This window comes from Liolophura sinensis, chromosome 7 (assembly GCF_032854445.1).
Source record: "Liolophura sinensis isolate JHLJ2023 chromosome 7, CUHK_Ljap_v2, whole genome shotgun sequence".
In the NCBI taxonomy this organism is placed as follows: Eukaryota; Metazoa; Mollusca; class Polyplacophora; order Chitonida; family Chitonidae; genus Liolophura; species Liolophura sinensis.
The window spans coordinates 46,785,129-46,803,820 of NC_088301.1; the positions used below are offsets into that span (position 1 = coordinate 46,785,129).

At 36.5% G+C, this 18,692-nt stretch overlaps 1 protein-coding gene across 1 annotated transcript; it reads left to right on the plus strand.

Moving 5' to 3' along the window:
• The first annotated feature begins 839 nt into the window (after nt 1-839).
• LOC135471221 (dual serine/threonine and tyrosine protein kinase-like) lies at nt 840-17,193 on the plus strand. The gene is made up of 12 exons (XM_064750344.1): nt 840-1,195; nt 3,620-4,137; nt 4,441-5,101; nt 6,616-6,768; nt 7,570-7,655; nt 9,340-9,521; nt 11,330-11,538; nt 12,425-12,581; nt 13,209-13,364; nt 13,798-13,888; nt 15,005-15,254; nt 16,016-17,193. The coding sequence occupies exons 1-12, from the start codon at nt 1,072-1,074 to the stop codon at nt 16,222-16,224; spliced, it is 2,796 nt and encodes a 931-aa protein (XP_064606414.1). The 5' UTR covers nt 840-1,071; the 3' UTR covers nt 16,225-17,193.
• Nucleotides 17,194-18,692: the final 1,499 nt, after the last annotated feature.

The window sequence follows — 18,692 nt, forward strand, 5'->3', positions numbered from 1 at the left end:
CATCCAAAATTCCATTTTAAGGTCTAATTTACCTGTTCCCGTCTGTGCATTTTTTTTTTTTACATATCTAACTGCAAATATGTGCAGTAATTATGAAGGTAAAAAGGGTGCATCCCATGGGTTTATGTCTTGGCACAAATGTTTACGTTTAATTGTTTCGCTCTTACCTGGACGCAATTTGCCAACTGCTTTCACATATAACTAGATGCACCGCAGTAACGGAGTATATTGCATGAGGACTTACATATGTATGCATCTGGATCTCATATAATTATAATAATATCTTTATTTATTGAAGGTACCTCGGTCAGTTTGTTCAAAACTGTTCTTCCCCATGGCCTCCACAAACAAAAACAAAACAGTACCGGTACATAGAAACAGTTGAATAGTGACAAAGGACAAATGTGACTAGTCTCCACAGCTATCCCAATCATTAAGTATGATTGTCTTATTGTCACTAAGGCCGCAAGGGCGGAGGAATCTACAAAATCCCTGTCAATATGGGCGATTACCGCCGGGTTTGAACCTGTGCTAGCTACGGTACAGGTGTACCATATAATAGCCTGTGAAATCGGACCTGATAGAGCATTGCGCTTTTCACATCTTATCTTAATAGTGATATTGAAACTCTTACAGATCTAAAACGGATAAAGAAAATGTAAGCCAGATTCACGGTAAAAGTTTTTTAATGCGAACAGGCACCTCGATCATCTGCGAACTATATCGAGTAGTCTCCCTTTCAAGTGTAACTCTCTAACTTCGTGTGTGAAATTGCTCAAAATCAGTATCAGGGTGTCAAGTGTGGTTTGGTCACCCGCTGTGGTCATTGAAGAGCAAGAAGTTCATTGTCATTCGATTTGTGGAAAGTAGTTTGTTGAAGGATAGTGTTTTAAGTCTGATAATGCTTCAAGTTTGTGAAATTGTTCTCTCTAATCACAACAACATGGGCGGGGTTTTACGCTTGTGTCGCAGGGAAAAAGCTTTTCTTAATATTACTGAACTAGTCAAGTCAGTTTAATTTTTCAGCGCAGTTGAATTTTAAAGCTTGTGGAAGTTAAAACACTAAAAAATATGGCTGCTAGTCTTCCCTGTGAACTTAACAAATTCGCTGCACATACTCAACGGCTACGCGAAATCCTCTCGGATACAAAGAGGTGCTTTAATGACATCAATATCAGTGGCAGATTCGATGGAAGTAAGTACTTGTGGAGTTGTTCAGGAACCAACAACAGCTTTCGCGTAAAGCAACCTGCAGATAGTCAAGGGGTTACCCCAAGGCTCTGCCCGGTTTCCTCCCACCATAATCCTGACTGCTGTCGTATAAGTGAAATATTCTTGAGTACAGCGTAAAACACCAATCGAATAATAAATCAAATGAGCATGCAAATTAGTTCTACAGTAGTTACAAACTGCATTTTATTTTAATGCGAACTCCGGCACCATTAAGGGAAAAGTAAAGTTTAGCAGTTCATAGACTATTTTTTCGATATTTGAAGGTAATCACATTGAAAAGTCTCTCCCTATCTCCATTCAAGTTCTGCCTCCTTGCATCCCACTACAATGGGCCTGTAGTTGGACTGCTCAACTTTAGTATACCCTTTTTTGAATAAGTTGTATTTGACTTCTGCAGAAGTATTGCTAGAGAAGCATCTGCAAAGTACCCAATGGTTTTTGAAGTGGGAATATATTGATACAAGCTTAAAATAAGTAATACATATCCAGTGAAGAGTGATCTAAGGGCTTTCCAGAACCTGGTTATCCATACTTAATTGTTTGATGGTCACAAGATTTCCAATGAAATCAACATTTAATCTCACCTTATAAATTAAAGAGCACGGTATCCTTGGAATATACTTTGTCTAACAATGGCAGTAATTTCATGGTCTTGTGGTTTCATGAACGGCAAGCACTTCTGTGGTGACAGTCATTATGAAAGTCATTATGAAAGCTGAGTGACTTGATTATTCTTAAAGTCCAGAGTTCTGTTTTTTAAAACATTGAAAACTTAGAGATTTTCTGTGTGATAAAATATACTTTGTAGATGGATTCAGTTACACTGGATCACACATCACTGCAATCCTAACCCAATGTTTGTATTTTACTGTTTTACACCTATAAATACTCTGTTCACATCCCAAACATTCATGATATTTGAATTTCATTTTATCGGGCCTGAATTCCTTTATTTATCTAATTTAATGTTTTTGATCCATGGATGTATAATTCTTTGGAAAATATTTTGTCATAGCTTGATGTAAGAACTTGAAATCAAAGAAAGCATTATTTATGGGTATTAGAGCCGGCCATTGGTTGGCACTTTATTTTTCAGTCTGTCACAAATCAGCATCCAGGCTTTGTTTTATAACAGTTTATCTTGGTGAATTGAAACTGTGTACTCTTACAGCCAAGTTTAAGTTTTTGTCCATTTTGTACATTGCAACAAATTTTTTGCCATTTGTTTTTTTGTTTTTTCTTTTAGCAAAATGGTTCATTATATTGAATTTCAACTCGATACATATCTTCAACGCACCAAGTTACACATCACGTTTCAGGCTGTTTCCACCATTTTAAACTAACTTATGACCACTTCTGTACGTTTGATATCTGTGAGTTCGAAAATGAAGTGTTTATTCCTCTGTGAAATAATATTTTTATGAAAATTCATTTATCCTTGATATAAAGCTGCTATAGTAATATTTGATGATAGCCCTAATACAAACTTGGATGCATTTAGAAAAATTTACATATGAATTGCATGAACCTATATGACACAGTTTGGGTATCTTCATTCTTGGAAGAAAAGGCTTCTGAAAGAATATTAAATGACTTTACAAAAATTGGAAGGTCTGAAGCATTTTCTCATATTAAAACATACCGATATTGATTTTGATTGATTTTTTTATAGACTCGTGTGTAATGTTGCTGTGGGATATTGATCTTCTGTAACCAAATAGTAATAACAGCTGTCATCTATAGTAGTACTGTATCTACATGAATGCACAAAATAAATTGCATTCAGTAAGAAATGTTTGGTCAAATGCAGATGTTTTGATCCTTTCTCTTTAATTATAGACATGTACTGCACACTTTGATCAACAGGCCTGATATCAAAGGTTGAGGTCCTGACCTAGTTTAGGAGACAAAGTCCATGTTAATAGCTTTTCTTCATATATTTGGTTTTAGATTTCCCATAATTTTTACCACAACGAAAACAGTATGTATTTTAATTAAATGAAATAAATGAAACAATAGCAAATAAAAAAGACGCATTTCTTCAGATATTAAAATGACTCTTTTTGTTAGGTGATAGGGGTATTTTCATTTACCATTGGTAAGTGTATGTTCAAGGAAAAGCCATGATCTAGATGTGAAAATGTGTCACTTTTTTTTTTTGTTTATTATATAGAATACACACATTGTTAACTCTGGTTGTCCAATTTTACCTCAATTGGATTTTTCAGGACAGTTTTAATAGGAGACTTGTATGCTCCTATTTCAAGTCAAAATAAACTTTCTGAATAGTGTTACGCTGACATTTAAACTTAACATGTAACATATTGACTTTGTCTTTTGCTATAGACATTAGATTTCTGACAATGGTCATTTTTTCTGGTTGTAGCTCAGATTATCACTGCAGAACTGCTGCGTGAAGAAGAGGCAGAGGTGGTTGGGACTACTGAGAAACCACCATGTATTGTTTTGTTTGGACAGAGTGCCAGTGCTAAAGGTAGAGCAATTAATGAACTGTTCAACCGCAATATTTTACCTGCTTTTGGCGAAGCAGATAATGCAGCCAGTTTTCGAATGGTGCGCTTCAAATATGGTTCAAGCCCCTCTGTCAGTCTATCCTTGCCGGATGACTATAGCCTTGTCCACGTCATGGAAGCATATAAAGGACCATGGCAGTGTATCCCCAGGGGAGATCTGGAGCTATCTGAGGATGAAAAATATGATCATGCCAAAGGATCTGCTGTTCTTGATGTGACACTGAATCATCCATTGCTGCGTACAGGAGCACAGGTCGTGATGTCCCCATGTAACCATGGAGGGGACGCAGAAGAGGTCATCAAGGCATGTCTTCAGGGAGTGTCTGCCATCCTCATGTATGCCTTTTCATCAGAACAACTCACCAAGAAGGTGAGTACATGTATGTACAGTTGAAAGAGGGAATTCATGCTAAGTCTGGGATGATAATGTTCTGATGCAGTTGTAATTGCATTGGTGCGCCTCTAGCTTGGCAAGATCGTGTAATAAAGAATTAAAATTTTCTGAATTACCACTTTTAAGTGTTCAGATAGCTTTAGTTTTGGTATTGTAAGTTGATTCACAATGCATTCCCTGGGTGATAAACTTAATCCAAAAACAGTGGAATACAGATAACTATGTAATTATTCGTCTAGAAGTATAGTATATTACTATTGTTACTTTATTTCTTTTTAGCATCTATCTGAACTGGCTGTCCTCAGGAAAATTGTCCCTTGCCAACCTGTGTTGTTTATTAACATCACCACAAACAACTCGAAACCATCTGGTAGAACTGGAGAAAATGTGCCTGTGAGCCCCACATCACCAAATCATTCCACTCCAAGAGAATCTAATCACACACGAACAGAAGTGTTCAAAGCTCCGAGTGTGAGTCCAGAAAAAACACAGAAGGACCGAAAGAAATTAGCTGTTTGCAAGCATCTCTGTGATTTAGGATTCTTGAATTCTGCTAACAATCCTTTGCAGAAACATTTGTCTGCTGACTATTTCAAAGTGGACAGTGACTTGGTTGACATGGTAGAACAGTTCCCTCCTGCAGCCATGTTATTTGTGAGACATGTTTTGCAGAGCTACCTGATCAATGCAGCTACAGTGCTAAACAACACTCATAATCGCTGTTTGCAGATGTTCATCATCTCTGCATTTGACATGGCAAGAGATATGCTTATAACTCCAAGGAAACTGGAGTTTGCTCGAGAAAAAGAAGATGAACTTTACCGAACTTTTTTACAGATGGCCATCTCTAAACACGATGAGATTAGAAATCTTATTTCTGACACCATTGAGTTTATGAGAAGTGACATCCTGGTCAAAACAGAGGAATACGACTTCATTGGTGAGTAGTGAGTCTAGTGACACAAACTGTACAATGCATACAATATTTCTGGGATTTATTTGCAGCCTGCCAGGACAAGTTCTGTTCAACTTGAAAATGTAATGCTGAACTTAAACTTGCATACCAAAAGGAGGGGGACTAATTTGTTTTTACAACACCGGTTTTTGTTATATCAGGCATTTGCTAGCCTCATTCCTCTGAGCAGAACCATAGACCCTGGTGTCTGTCCAACAGGGCTGGTCACACTACTGTATGTCTACTCTATAAAGAAGAATGAGGTCAGAAACAAAGTTTTACCAATTTTAGAAATAAAGCATTTCTCCATTAGTTTTACACTCATGTGCTTCATGGTGTCTTGTGAGTTTTATGCCGCCAACAGTCTGTTGGAACTATTCACAAGGTAGATAGAATCCAAAACATCTGGATTTAGATTAGTGATTTATCTGGGCATAGCGCCATTGTGTTACGTCTGTTCTGTCCAATAATGACACACACAGGCAGGTGATATTGGCACATAGACAGAAAAGAATAGTTCTGTGTCCAGATAAATCATGAATCTACGTGTTGATATTTTCATGGAGTATTAGCTCTGTTTGGAACTTTAGACAATGAAGTATGAAGCGCCAATGAAAATGATGTAACTTTTCAGGTGCAGGTTTTAGAGAGAAGTTTGATGCATGTGCAAGTGAACAGAAATTAAAATTTGACTGAAAGCCTGAAAATGTTAGATTTCTAAATATTGCATGTGAAAGATACACAATAAAAACATGTGAACAGGATTAATTTCCCAGTTGAGTTATTAAATTATAACAAAGAGCAAGTGTTTCCAGAAATGCTTTTATTCAAGGAGAAGAAAACTTCAAAAAATGACACTATCGACTGAAAAGAGCACATTTTTTTCTATCTGGTGGTGCCTGCTGCATAATTTTGCATTTTTTCCTCGCCATACACGTAAAGCCTGAAAACGGCAAAGCTGGCATAAAATGCTGAGTCCTTGGCGTCCTCCATCTTTAATACCTAATTATTTATGCTGGGGGTGTGTTGCCTCTTGGCCAGTGAGAGTCGTTAAAACTGCCAGCTTGTTCGTGTAAACTCTGAACCTACGTCCACCATTCCAGTTTTCCGATTGTCCAGCGGAAAACAAACTGTACTGTTCGCTGCCTTATGGGAAGAAGATTTCTACTGGAAATGTACAAACTGCACTTCGGCGGTTTTCGACGGCAATTCTCCTCCTAACACAGAAGACTTCAGGACTAGTTCTTAGGCAAAATGAAGTCTCCCACAGCGGATTTTGGCGCTGACTTTATTTATAATTTATCAACTTGAGGTACATAATAGAATTTTTTTATGACATGCACCTGCGAGGAAATGTATACTCTTTTCAATGGTATTTGTTTGATATTTAAATTTTCTTTTTTAAAGAAAAGCATTTGAATCTAACAAATTTAAATATCTGAATTTTAATGTATGTTGATTTCCTTGTAGAAAGCTGTACTTTTGATTTTTATTTGCAGGTGTTGATGTTCCTGAGAATGGTGCAATTCAAACTGCACGTGACCTAAAAATTTGCACAGGACAAATTCAGGAGCTAGTGCTAGGTAGCCTTAACCATGCTGTGGCCAATAAACTGGTTAACTCTGTAGACATACTCAGAGATACTTACACTGGTAGGTGTATGTTGAATGGCTTTTAAATTTACGCTGTTTTTCTTTTAGAGAATGGTGAACATACACTATATATTTAAAGGAGGAGTCATGTTCACAAGTTTATACGATTTAAATATTTTGTTACGTGTAATATAGAACATTGGAAAACTTCATGGTCCAAAACACAGCGGTTCCATTCCTATGGTGGGGATCTTAGATTGTGGTATAGATCATTTTTTCTATACAATGCTTTGATGAATCACTGCACTAAATCATTTAAGTACTCATAGGGCATTGGTAACCAAACACTATTTTGAGAGAGAAGATAAAATTTGCTGAGCAAAGTTTTGTTGATAATATTATATCAAAAATTTGGTCAATCGTTTGACAGAATGGTGATGACATTCATGACCTCATTGCGTTCTCTATTTTTGCACAATAATTGAGTATTTTCTTTTAAGAAATTACTGACATTTGAATCGACATTTAGTTGCGTCTTATAATTAAGATTTCTTTGCCTTGACTTTTTCTGCTCAACAAACTTATTCTGTGACAAGAGAAATAACCGCAGAAAATGATTGTTGTTCCATACTGTAATAGATAGTGGGTGTATCAGGTTTCGGTTAACACAGCTGTGTTTGATAAAGTTTATACAGCCTGATGTTAATTCCTGTGCTGAAATATTCACAAATTTGAGTCTTGTATATTGTTCTAATTTGTACACATTGCCAAGAAAGGGTGAAAGTCAGTTGTTTTTTTTGATAATCAAGGAAATTCTGTGCGTGACATTGCATTGAATAAGTTTATTTTTGCCACTGTCAGGGACTTTAACCCGGTGTTTGGAGAGTTTAGAGAAGATTGACAAAGAGCATCCAGAGGGAGCTTCTGCAACAGAGGCATTGAAGCAAGTAAGAAAAGATACCAAAGTTTTTGGATTAAAATTAATGTAAATTCGTTAAGTTCACAACTTAACCTTAGAACCTCTATTTGTAAGATATTATATGCAGAAATGTGAAAGAGGCTTTTGCAATTCTGGTTTATTTATTACTGTTTTTCACTTAAAGTTTAGCCTTTTTCAAGAGAATCACTTTGCTGGTGTTTGAATGATTCATTCAATATATAGGTATACTTGATGTGCTGCTTCAGTGAAAATTCCATTATGACAAATTCACTAATAATCTATAATGGATGTAACTTCAAAAATTCAAACCAGAAATGTAAAAATGATTTGAAGATAAGCTGTTTTGGTGACATAGACTTGAGGCATTTTCAAGGCATTTAGCCCTTGAGATGAACACAACCAAACTCACCTACAGAGCATGATATGGATCGCATGACATCAGAAGTGGACAGCTGCTCAGACTCTACAGCTCTTCAAATAGCAAAATAATGTGCCTTATTAAACATAAAATGCCATAAAACTAATGATCTTTCTTTACTTGAAAGTACGATGTTGGAAATTTAATTCTTATCTGTGAATTACTTCAGTCTGTTTGAAAAAGAATGAAAACTTGATCCATATATATCACTTACTCTGTGGCTCAAATAAAGGCTTTTAGCAAATTATAAGGCCTATACAATCTATCATCTGTAACCAGAAGAAAAAATCTTTATAGTAATGTACACTTCATCTCATACATTATTTCTTCAGTATTTGGGAAGACAAGGTACTTATAAGTACTAGGTCCCTTTAGCAGCAGGAATCAGGTCAAAACGACCACTAGCCACTTTGACATTTGGGGTGTCGTATAGTGCAACCATTGTATAACTCCTTCCTGTCATTCTTATGCTCCTGGGTTTCCCCCGGGCTCTGCCTGGTTTCCTCCCAACATAATGCTGGCTGCCATCGTATAAGTGAAATATACTTGAGTATGCCGTAAAACACCAATCAGATAAATAAATAAATAAATCATTCTTATGCTTCTCTGTGTACTTTTTTTTGGCACATCTGTCACTGATTTAATTAAATCAACTTTTTAATCTACCCACTTCAAAAGGCATATATACCAAATTTATTACTGGCATGTAATTTTGCTGGACAAGAACTCCAAGAGGATTTTTGCGAAATTTGATTACATGTACTTTGTCAGAAAACAGAGGTGTTGGCATCAAAAATGTCATTTCAAGGCATTTATGTCAGTGTTTCTGTACATGCATATTTGACACACCAAACTTTGGTGAAATACAGTAATAATGATGTGCATTGAGAATAATTACTTTTGAACTCTTTTGATCTTTATTGAAGGATTAATGTTATTTGTCTGTATGATTCATTCCATTCATTGTTCTGGTTTAACCAGTATTCACTGAAGCACCTGGTCTGACCCTCGGTCACATTAAGTTGTATGAGCTAAGGCACTACAACACAGGCATTTGACTTCACCACATTCAGCCTTGTGGAAACATCTCATTCCGTAGCCAGTGGAATGATAGTGCAGTGGACACCGTCTCCTCAGTTAGCTGTTTTGGAGGAAGTGGAACATATCTTATCATGACTGAAATCATATAAGTTTCATCAAAACAAAAACAGGTTTAATAATCTGAGACAAATGCCAAAGAAATATTGAAATTTGGTTGTTGTTTTCCTCAAAGATCCTGAACACAGCCTACCAGGTGGAGATAAATCATAACTCAAGCTCTTCACTAATACGGGTACTTCTGGAGAAGATGAAACAGCTTGTGCAATCCATGCCATGGAAAACTCCCCCAAAAGTTGACAATGAGTGGAAAAAGAAAGTAGCGACAGACATGTTAGCCAGTCTTAGTGCATCTAGGTAAGACTGCCTGTACCATGTACCTCTGTATTATTTTCACAGCCAGGTTTTTTGCACCGTGTAACTTACCAAATGTAGCATGCCTTTAGCTGTCTGTTTCACTCACTTTTGCATCACAAGGTTGTCACGGTAATCATCACTCACTTTTGCATCACAAGGTTGCCATGGTATTTATCAATCACTTTTGCGTCACAAGGTTGCCATGGTATTTATCAATCACTTTTGCGTCACAATGTTGCCATGGTATTTATCAATCACTTTTGCGTCACAAGGTTGCCATGGTATTTATCATTCACTTTTGCGTCACAAAGTTGCCATGTTATTTATCAATCACTTTTGCGTCACAATGTTGCCATGGTATTTATCAATCACTTTTGCGTCACAAGGTTGCCATGGTATTTATCACTCACTTTTGCATCACAAGGTTGCCACGGTATTCATCACTCACTTTTGCGTCACAATGTTGCCATGGTATTCATCACTCACTTTTGCGTCACAAGGTTGCCACGGTATTCATCACTCACTTTTGCGTCACAATGTTGCCATGGTATTTATCAATCACTTTTGCGTCACAAGGTTGCCATGGTATTTATCACTCACTTTTGCGTCACAAAGTTGCCATGGTATTAATCACTCACTTTTGCGTCACAAGGTTGCCACGGTATTCATCACTCACTTTTGCGTCACAAGGTTGCCATGGTATTTATCACTCACTTTTGCATCACAAGGTTGCCATGGTATTTATCAATCACTTTTGCGTCACAAGGTTGCCATGGTATTTATCATTCACTTTTGCGTCACAAGGTTGCCATGGTATTCATCACTCACTTTTGCGTCACAAGGTTGCCATGGTATTTATCAATCACTTTTGCGTCACAAGGTTGCCATGGTATTTATCATTCACTTTTGCGTCACAAAGTTGCCATGTTATTTATCAATCACTTTTGCGTCACAAAGTTGCCATGGTATTTATCAATCACTTTTGCGTCACAAGGTTGCCATGGTATTTATCATTCACTTTTGCGTCACAAAGTTGCCATGTTATTTATCAATCACTTTTGCGTCACAATGTTGCCATGGTATTTATCAATCACTTTTGCGTCACAAGGTTGCCATGGTATTCATCACTCATTTTTGCGTCACAAGGTTGCCATGGTATTTATCACTCACTTTTGCGTCACAAGGTTGCCATGGTATTTATCACTCACTTTTGCATCACAATGTTGCCATGGTATTCATCACTCATTTTTGCGTCACAAGGTTGCCATGGTATTCATCACTCACTTTTGCATCACAAGGTTGCCACGGTATTCATCACTCACTTTTGCGTCACAAGGTTGCCATGGTATTCATCACTCACTTTTGCATCACAAGGTTGCCATGGTATTTATCACTCACTTTTGCATCACAATGTTGCCATGGTATTCATCACTCATTTTTGCGTCACAAGGTTGCCATGGTATTTATCACTCACTTTTGCGTCACAAGGTTGCCACGGTATTCATCACTCACTTTTGCGTCACAAGGTTGCCATGGTATTCATCACTCACTTTTGCATCACAAGGTTGCCATGGTATTCATCACTCATTTTTGCGTCACAAGGTTGCCATGGTATTCATCACTCACTTTTGCATCACAAGGTTGCCACGGTATTCATCACTCACTTTTGCATGAGAAGGTTGACACGGTATTCATTCATTCATTCTTGTCACAAGACAAGTACAATTTAAAGGCGTAGTGCCTGATCACAATAATTTCACCAGAATGCCATAGAATATTATCTATTCATATGGGGTTTTGTTTTTCAGGTTAGCAAAAAGTATTTCATCCCAGATAAAGGACAGATTGAGTAAGTCACACGAGTCGTTTGCGACAGCACTGAAAATGCTCGAGTCCCGTCACTCAGGTCGGCTGGATAAAATAGAAGAGGAACGACTTAAAATGAGGAAGATACATGCCCCTAGAGTAGCCAAGCTAGCGCTGGAGAGCACATCTCTGAGAGATGTTGTTTTGCATGGTATTGTAGGGTTTTGATATTCTGGTTGTCCTATTGTATATTATGACATTTGAGAAACAGTTTCTTTTCACTGCTAAATATTGAATAATCATTAACAGTTAAATTCAGAGAACTCTTGTTCAGATCTATGTATATTCTCCTACATAAATGTTTTTTAGAATTTCTTTTATGTGGTGGATAACTGAATTTACACTGCTGAGATTTTTGTTGTAAAGCAGTAGGTTGTTTTTTGCCCTTTTTCATATTCTGTGTGCGAAAAAAATGGTGTAAAATACAACTCATTTGGAACAACTGATTTTTAACTTGGACATCTACAAGTACATTTGACTTCTGAAAAACTTGTAGAATGAATTGTAAAGTTTTAGTAATATAGAATATTTTAGGGATACTATGTTCATTGGATGGATCTGGCAGGTATAGTACTGGGGCCTGTTTTTTGAAGTGCATAAAAATGTGCATGTTGTAAAGATAAGAAGTGCACATTTCATGAAACCAGACCCTGTATTATTGTGCCCATGCTCTTGACCGGCACAGTAAGGAACTATGTCACATATCTACCTAGGTGGTTGCTTGTGGACACTGGTTTCCTCCACCCATAAATTTAAACGATCAAATAAGTGAAAATTTATTTTATGGTGTTAAACGGAGATGTTAGAGGTGATATCTTAACATGACAGTATTTATTGAGCTGAAGTTTCAATTTCATATGTCTCCTATAGGTAAGCTCAGATAAAATAAACAAATAAATATGCATGTTCTCTTGGATTGAACCCAAAGGTTTAATTAAAATTTGAGGCAAAAAGATATTGTCACATTCAAATAATTAAGCAGCGGCAGAAAAAACTTACCTGAAGTTATCAAAGTATAAATGTATGTATTTCCTTAGGTATGCCCCAGATGGGACGTGAAATAGGACGGGGTCAGTATGGCGTTGTATATGCCTGTGAAACTTGGTCGACTTACTCCCCGTGTGCTGTCAAGTCTGTCGTACCTCCAGATGACAAACATTGGAATGATCTAGCGCTGGAATTCTACTACACCAAGTATGATTACAATAGCTCACCCTTATGAAATGCTTATGCTAGATATGTATCATTAGATGCAGATAGGGGTTGCCCTCTTGCTTTAACTTATGAAAAGGTAGAAACCCATAAAGGTGTTGTAAATATAAACAGGAGAATGGGGAGAAATACAGAAAATCTTCAACCTGTTCATCCTCTACAGCACTCTTTTTTTTGGTGGAATTTTTGTGTATAATTATTAGAAAAATGATGCTGAAATGATTTGTTTGTGTTACTAAGATGCTGTGCAAAGTATTTTTGTACAGCCTTATAGTTCTCTCAGAATGTTTGATTGCCGAGGCGGTTGAAAGCTTGATTGGTGTTTTATTTGAGTGAGTTGATGGTCGAAGGGAAACCCCGGATAAAACTAAACATTCGATCATTCACTCATTCATTCAGTATCAGATACGTGTCAGTAGACAGCTGGAAATCTCAACTTTATGTAGATGAGGTCTAAAATAACAGCACAATTTTTTCCCACATCTGCAGTATGTCCCTTTACATAAATTCAGTGTTATTATTTGCTGCGTATTTGTCATGATTTACTTGTTGCTAAAGATGTATGCTGTACATTAAACAGGAATCAAAGAAATTTACGTTTATTTGCAGAAATGTGCCAGATCATGAGAGAATTGTCGCTCTTCGTGGATCAGTGATAGATTACATGTACGGAGGTGGCACCTCTCCAGCTGTCCTGCTAGTCATGGATAGACTTCAGAAAGACTTGTATGGGGCAATCAAGCAAGGATTGGACTGGACCAGCAGGTACACAGAACTTTCAGATATGAAAATCTCAGATTATCAAATTTCCATCAGTGGCATTATTTTGATGAAAATTGATAGCTAAATGAGAACAATTCCGGGATAAAGATTCATTCACACTAAATCCAGAAGTAACAGTTATAGGCATTAAATTTATAATTTATGTTTTTTTTTTTCATTATTATACATTGATAAAAATGAGGTTTTACCTTGACTTTAACTGTCATGGTAATTAATAGAAAATGCTTCAATGTGGCATTTTGTTTTTTGAAGTCATGAGTTTGTATCTGGCTCTTTGAAACTTAACATGAAATGTGTTTAGGAATATAATTCTGCCCTGTCAGTTTTCCCTTGTATCAGTATCTGTATCCATGGATATACAGTAGCTAAAAATATCACCATCTTTATTTGAATGATTGTTTTATTTGTCTCCTAGATTGCAAGTGGCGATAGATGTTGTTGAAGGAATGAGGTTTTTACATAGTCAAGGACTGGTTCACAGGGATATCAAGCTGAAAAATGTTTTGGTGAGTAAAACCAGCATTTTGAATCCGTTGAAGTTACTTCCCCTTGTACTGACCGACCGCTAACTTGTTAGATGTATTAGTTATGGTTTTTATTTTCTTCAGTTGGGAAAGTTTGACAAGTCTTGAACAGCTTCAGTGGTTAAATTTTTACACACTATAATAGAAAGGGCCTGTTCAATTGATTGCCTGTTTACCATTTAATTACTGTATATTATAGAACTTCTGTGTTAGAATCAATTTTTAAGAGTTACTTTAAAGGCAAAGTCTTTAAAGTCTTAAAGGCAAGGTTAAATGATCAGGATCGAGATATTTGGAATTGCTTTCTTAAATTGTAGAAAAAAAGCACATTGTGTTAAAGCCTTTGTTGTTAGTTCATGAGGATAATACAGAAACAAAAAATTTTCTGCTGTTTCCAATTTTGCCTGGTGTGACGTCATGCAAGAACACTTCATGTCACCCATCACTGACTTACAGCACAAATGACGTCGTACTTTCAAACGGTCATGACATCATTCCAGCATAACTGTCTTACGCGACGTCATATCTGCCTGATTCATCGTCACATAAACAATATTACTACGTCACATCAAGAAAATTTTATGGAAACTGCCGAAGATTTTGTTTTCAGGATTCTTTACTTTTAGGGGTTAAATAGCATTATTCAGTGTAAATTTTTTTGAACCGTAGCACTAGCTATATTCCATAGGGTATCCTTCATATCAGATTAATATTTCAACCCAGTGTCTCTTAGGACTGAAGTAACACTTTGAAAGGGTTGTCTCAAAAAGTATTCCATACTTTGAGCTGAGTTTTTTTGGCATAAATGTGAAGTGTAATAACTTGAGGTGAATATTTCATTGTTGATGCACTGGATGCTTGTTAATTACAGTAAATTACAAAATACTTGATGCTCTCGTTTGTGTATTAGAATCAATGTAAAGGTAAATGTTAGAGGTGATATCTCAACATGACAGTATTTATTGAGCTGAAGTTTCAATTTCATATGTCTCCTATAGGTAAGCTCTTTGGTAGCCATGCTGACAAATCTATTTTTTATTAGTGATTTTCTTTAAGGCCGCTGATCTTAATTTCTTTTTTCTCTCTTTCTTCCTTCAGCTTGATCGCCACAACCGCGGTCGAATCACAGATTTAGGATTCTGCAAACCTGAAGCCATGATGAGTGGCAGCATAGTGGGCACGCCCATTCACATGGCCCCGGAACTGTTCACCGGGAAGTATGACTGCAGTGTGGATGTGTACGCATTTGGCATCCTCTTCTGGTATGTTTGTGCAGGTCATGTTCGTCTGCCATCTGCATTTGAACAGTGTGCAAATAAGGATCAGCTCTGGCAGTCAGTGAAGAAAGGTTAGTGTATTGCCTGCAGTTGTTACTTGTGTTGACCTTGTTTATTGAATTGACTTCTGTTTTTAAAGTTTAGGTGGATGTAAGATAAGTGATGCTATCATAAGAGCTTATCTACACCTGTCCTCCATAACACGTCATCACAAGAAATTATTCATTATAGCATGATCACATTGTATCCCTCAAATTTTCACAAATTTGTTTTAGTTTATTCATTGAAGAAAATGTTCTTCACTCTCTGAAACTTACAGAAAGGGCACCTTTCTCTGTTATGTTTATTCCTTTAATTAACTGCCTAACATCTTTGTTCACATCAGACTCATTATAGCTCCATATACAATTTTAACACAGAGCTGCTTATTTGTTGACCTTGACTATTGAACACTGGGAATACCAACTCGTTCCTATTTAAAGTACTTGTAGGGCTGTTTTGATCAAATTTGTGGTTTCTACAGCTGCCAGCTGGAAATCACCAACTGGACACAGTAGGCTTTTCATTTCACACAGGCATTCCAAATTTAGTTTGCAGGCTCGTATGTCAGTGAAGTACTTCTAATTTGAAGTGGGACTCAGTCAGTCAGATTTCTGATTTCTAAAGTAAAGTTGCAAAATATAGTTGCTGTGTTTTGTATGATATAAGCTGGTAAACCTAATGGGATTGTGAGTGCCTGCTTGAGTTTGGCTTAAAACACCAATCAGATAAATCAAATCTTGTAAATCTGTTAAAAGAATCTCAGTTTTTAACCTCCTTTGTTCTATTCCAGGTTTACGTCCCGAGAAGCTAACCCAGTTTGATGAGGAGTGTTGGCTCCTGATGCAGGCATGCTGGGAAGGGGACCCTGAGGTCAGGCCACTTCTTGGAGATGTAGAAACTCAACTTCGGGCTATATTACAGCGGTTCACACGACACACACCAAACACAAAAAAGAGTGACCTTCGTAGTTCAGTGCAGCGTGGAATGCGACCTGAATGACAGATTTCTCCACAGGCAGAGGTAGAGTTAAGTTGGGGTCCCCTAGACCTGTTCCATGCTCTCCCTCCTTGACATATCTCCTTCCACAACTTACACACATTGCCATGGTTGTCATAACTTATCAAAATGTAAATCATTGATGTACTTTCTGGAGATGCCTTTGCATGGGACAGTACATGTCCTTTTGAATTTGGCTCAGCAGATGTACCCGTCAGCTGTAGTAGATTTCTATGATATAAATAGGAAACAGTTGATTAGGACAGGAGTTGATTTCAGCAAAGGTTTTGTACACTTTGCTATGAATGTTCACAGAATTTGTCAGAAGGCCCTTAAGCCTTGATGTACTTAGCATTTAATATTTTCTTTAACGCAAATTTAAAAAGGTGTAATGTAACTTAATTTAGTGAGTTGAAGAGGCCTCTATTTTCATAGAGGCAAAAAATTACAATGTGTGAATTCTTATGATATATGGAACTGATGGCACTGACTGATTATTAATGTAGTTGATCATATTCTAACGTGTAAATGATGTCAGATCAGATTTTCTCAATTAACATAGCTTCCATATCTATGACCATGACTTCTGTTTTGTATGTTTATGATGGGGTGTGAAGTAACATGTTATTGGTGTCAAAGTAACTGTAATTTGCCAGCAACTGCAAATGTGTACATGTATGGGTTGGTCAAGATGATGGCTCATTTCTGCTCAGTTAGCACGCCATCATACTTCAACTTCTCTTAGATTAATGGTGAGTACACAATGACATCTTTTGATATTAATTAACCGATGATACGAATTATGACATCAGATTCTTTCAAATATGTTACATTGTATTTCCTTGACTGTGTACACCATGCTGGTAATGTTTGTTAAACCCTACAAGACTTAGTTTGAAGTTTGCGAAGTACAACATAGCATGTGCGTATATATTTATACATGAACAAGTTTGTGTGGAACAAATAATTGTGTGTGGCTTGTGTATATATATATATATATGTGTGTGTATATATGTGTGTGTGTGTATATATATATATATATATATATGTATATATGTGTATATGTATATGTATATATACATATGTATACATATATATATGTATACATATATATATATATATATGTATATATATACATATATATATATATATATACATACATATACTGTATATAAATACTGCTGTTCCTTGACAAAGGGAAACAAGGGACAAAAGTAAGGGCAAAGTTTGTAAAAAGAATCAAGTTCTCAGATACACCACCAATTAATAGTTCATGACAAAGTGGGTTTATGTATGTAACTATGGCATTCAAGTCTCTTTCATTTGTAGGAAACTTTGTAACTTCCCAAAGGCTGTTCGTTTGTTTCTGGTTCGTCAGTATTCTTCACCCATAACATGGACGTACATGAGGGAACAATTCTTGAGTATGTCATTTCACAAATCAGACAGATAAATTATCCTTAAAATGTGTTAAAAGATTTCACCAGATTTTGGTTGACAGGGAAGAGAATAAGCATGTATATGAGAAAGATAAAAATCTACATTAGTTAAATGTACTGATATGGCACATGCTGTAATATACTCTGCATTTTGGAAGTCCTTTGTATATTTCATTCTGCCTTCTAGTCCATAATTCTGTCAGTTTATTTTCTGGTTATATTTTTTACCTTGTTCTCAGCTTGTATTGAGTCCATACATGTAACTTCATTGTATCATATTTAAGTTTCAGTGCCAGTGTTAAAAGTGTCAGCAAAGTTCATTTAAATCAGTATTGGCACATGATATCTATGCCACATGTAAATATATTTACCTGTAAAATTTGTGGCTGAGATCGTTATCGTGCCAGTGCAATGGCCCGGGAATGTCTCACCAATCATGCCCAGGTGGTCAGGGGTTTCTTGCCACCATAATTCTGGCCGCCGTTGTATAAGTGAAATATTCTTGAGTACAGCATAAAGCACCAATCAAATATATAGAAAAAAGAGCCTAGTTCTGATTCCTTGCTTGTTTTGGTCCAGAAGGGTAATCATTGTAATCTCAAAGAAAAGAATATATTTTTCTTCCATAGTTTCTGATCAGTTTTTGAACAAAATGTTTAATGGAGGTACACTTTGGTTGATGTTTAAAAGTAGTTCTGTTGATGACAGGTAACAAGCTTCACTTATATGATGATTTATCCTTAATTGTTTTGAGACATGTACTTTTATTACCTCCCCGCTCCCTTAGAATATCTGAGTATCTCCTGGCCTTTTTTTTTTCTTTTTTTCCCAAACCAACCCACCCTCCCACAAATGGCTTAGCTCTAGTCACTTGTTACTTCTTGTCAGAGATAAACAGTCAGGTTTATTGTGATATTTTTCTGTAGTAAACATGTATCCGTAGTATTTAGTTTCCATTGTACATTCTTCATGCACATACCATTCCATGTTTCGTGTTTGCAAAGTGTTGTTGGCTTATTTCTCCCCAACCCA

Coding starts and splice junctions, on each gene's coding strand:
- LOC135471221 (XM_064750344.1), top strand. CDS start 1,072: ATGGCTGCTAGTCTTCCCTGTGAACTTAACAAATTCGCTGCACATACT. Junction 9,522..11,329: donor GCCAGTCTTAGTGCATCTAG/GTAAGACTGCCT, acceptor TTTGTTTTTCAG/GTTAGCAAAAAGTATTTCAT. Junction 12,582..13,208: donor CTGGAATTCTACTACACCAA/GTATGATTACAA, acceptor GTTTATTTGCAG/AAATGTGCCAGATCATGAGA.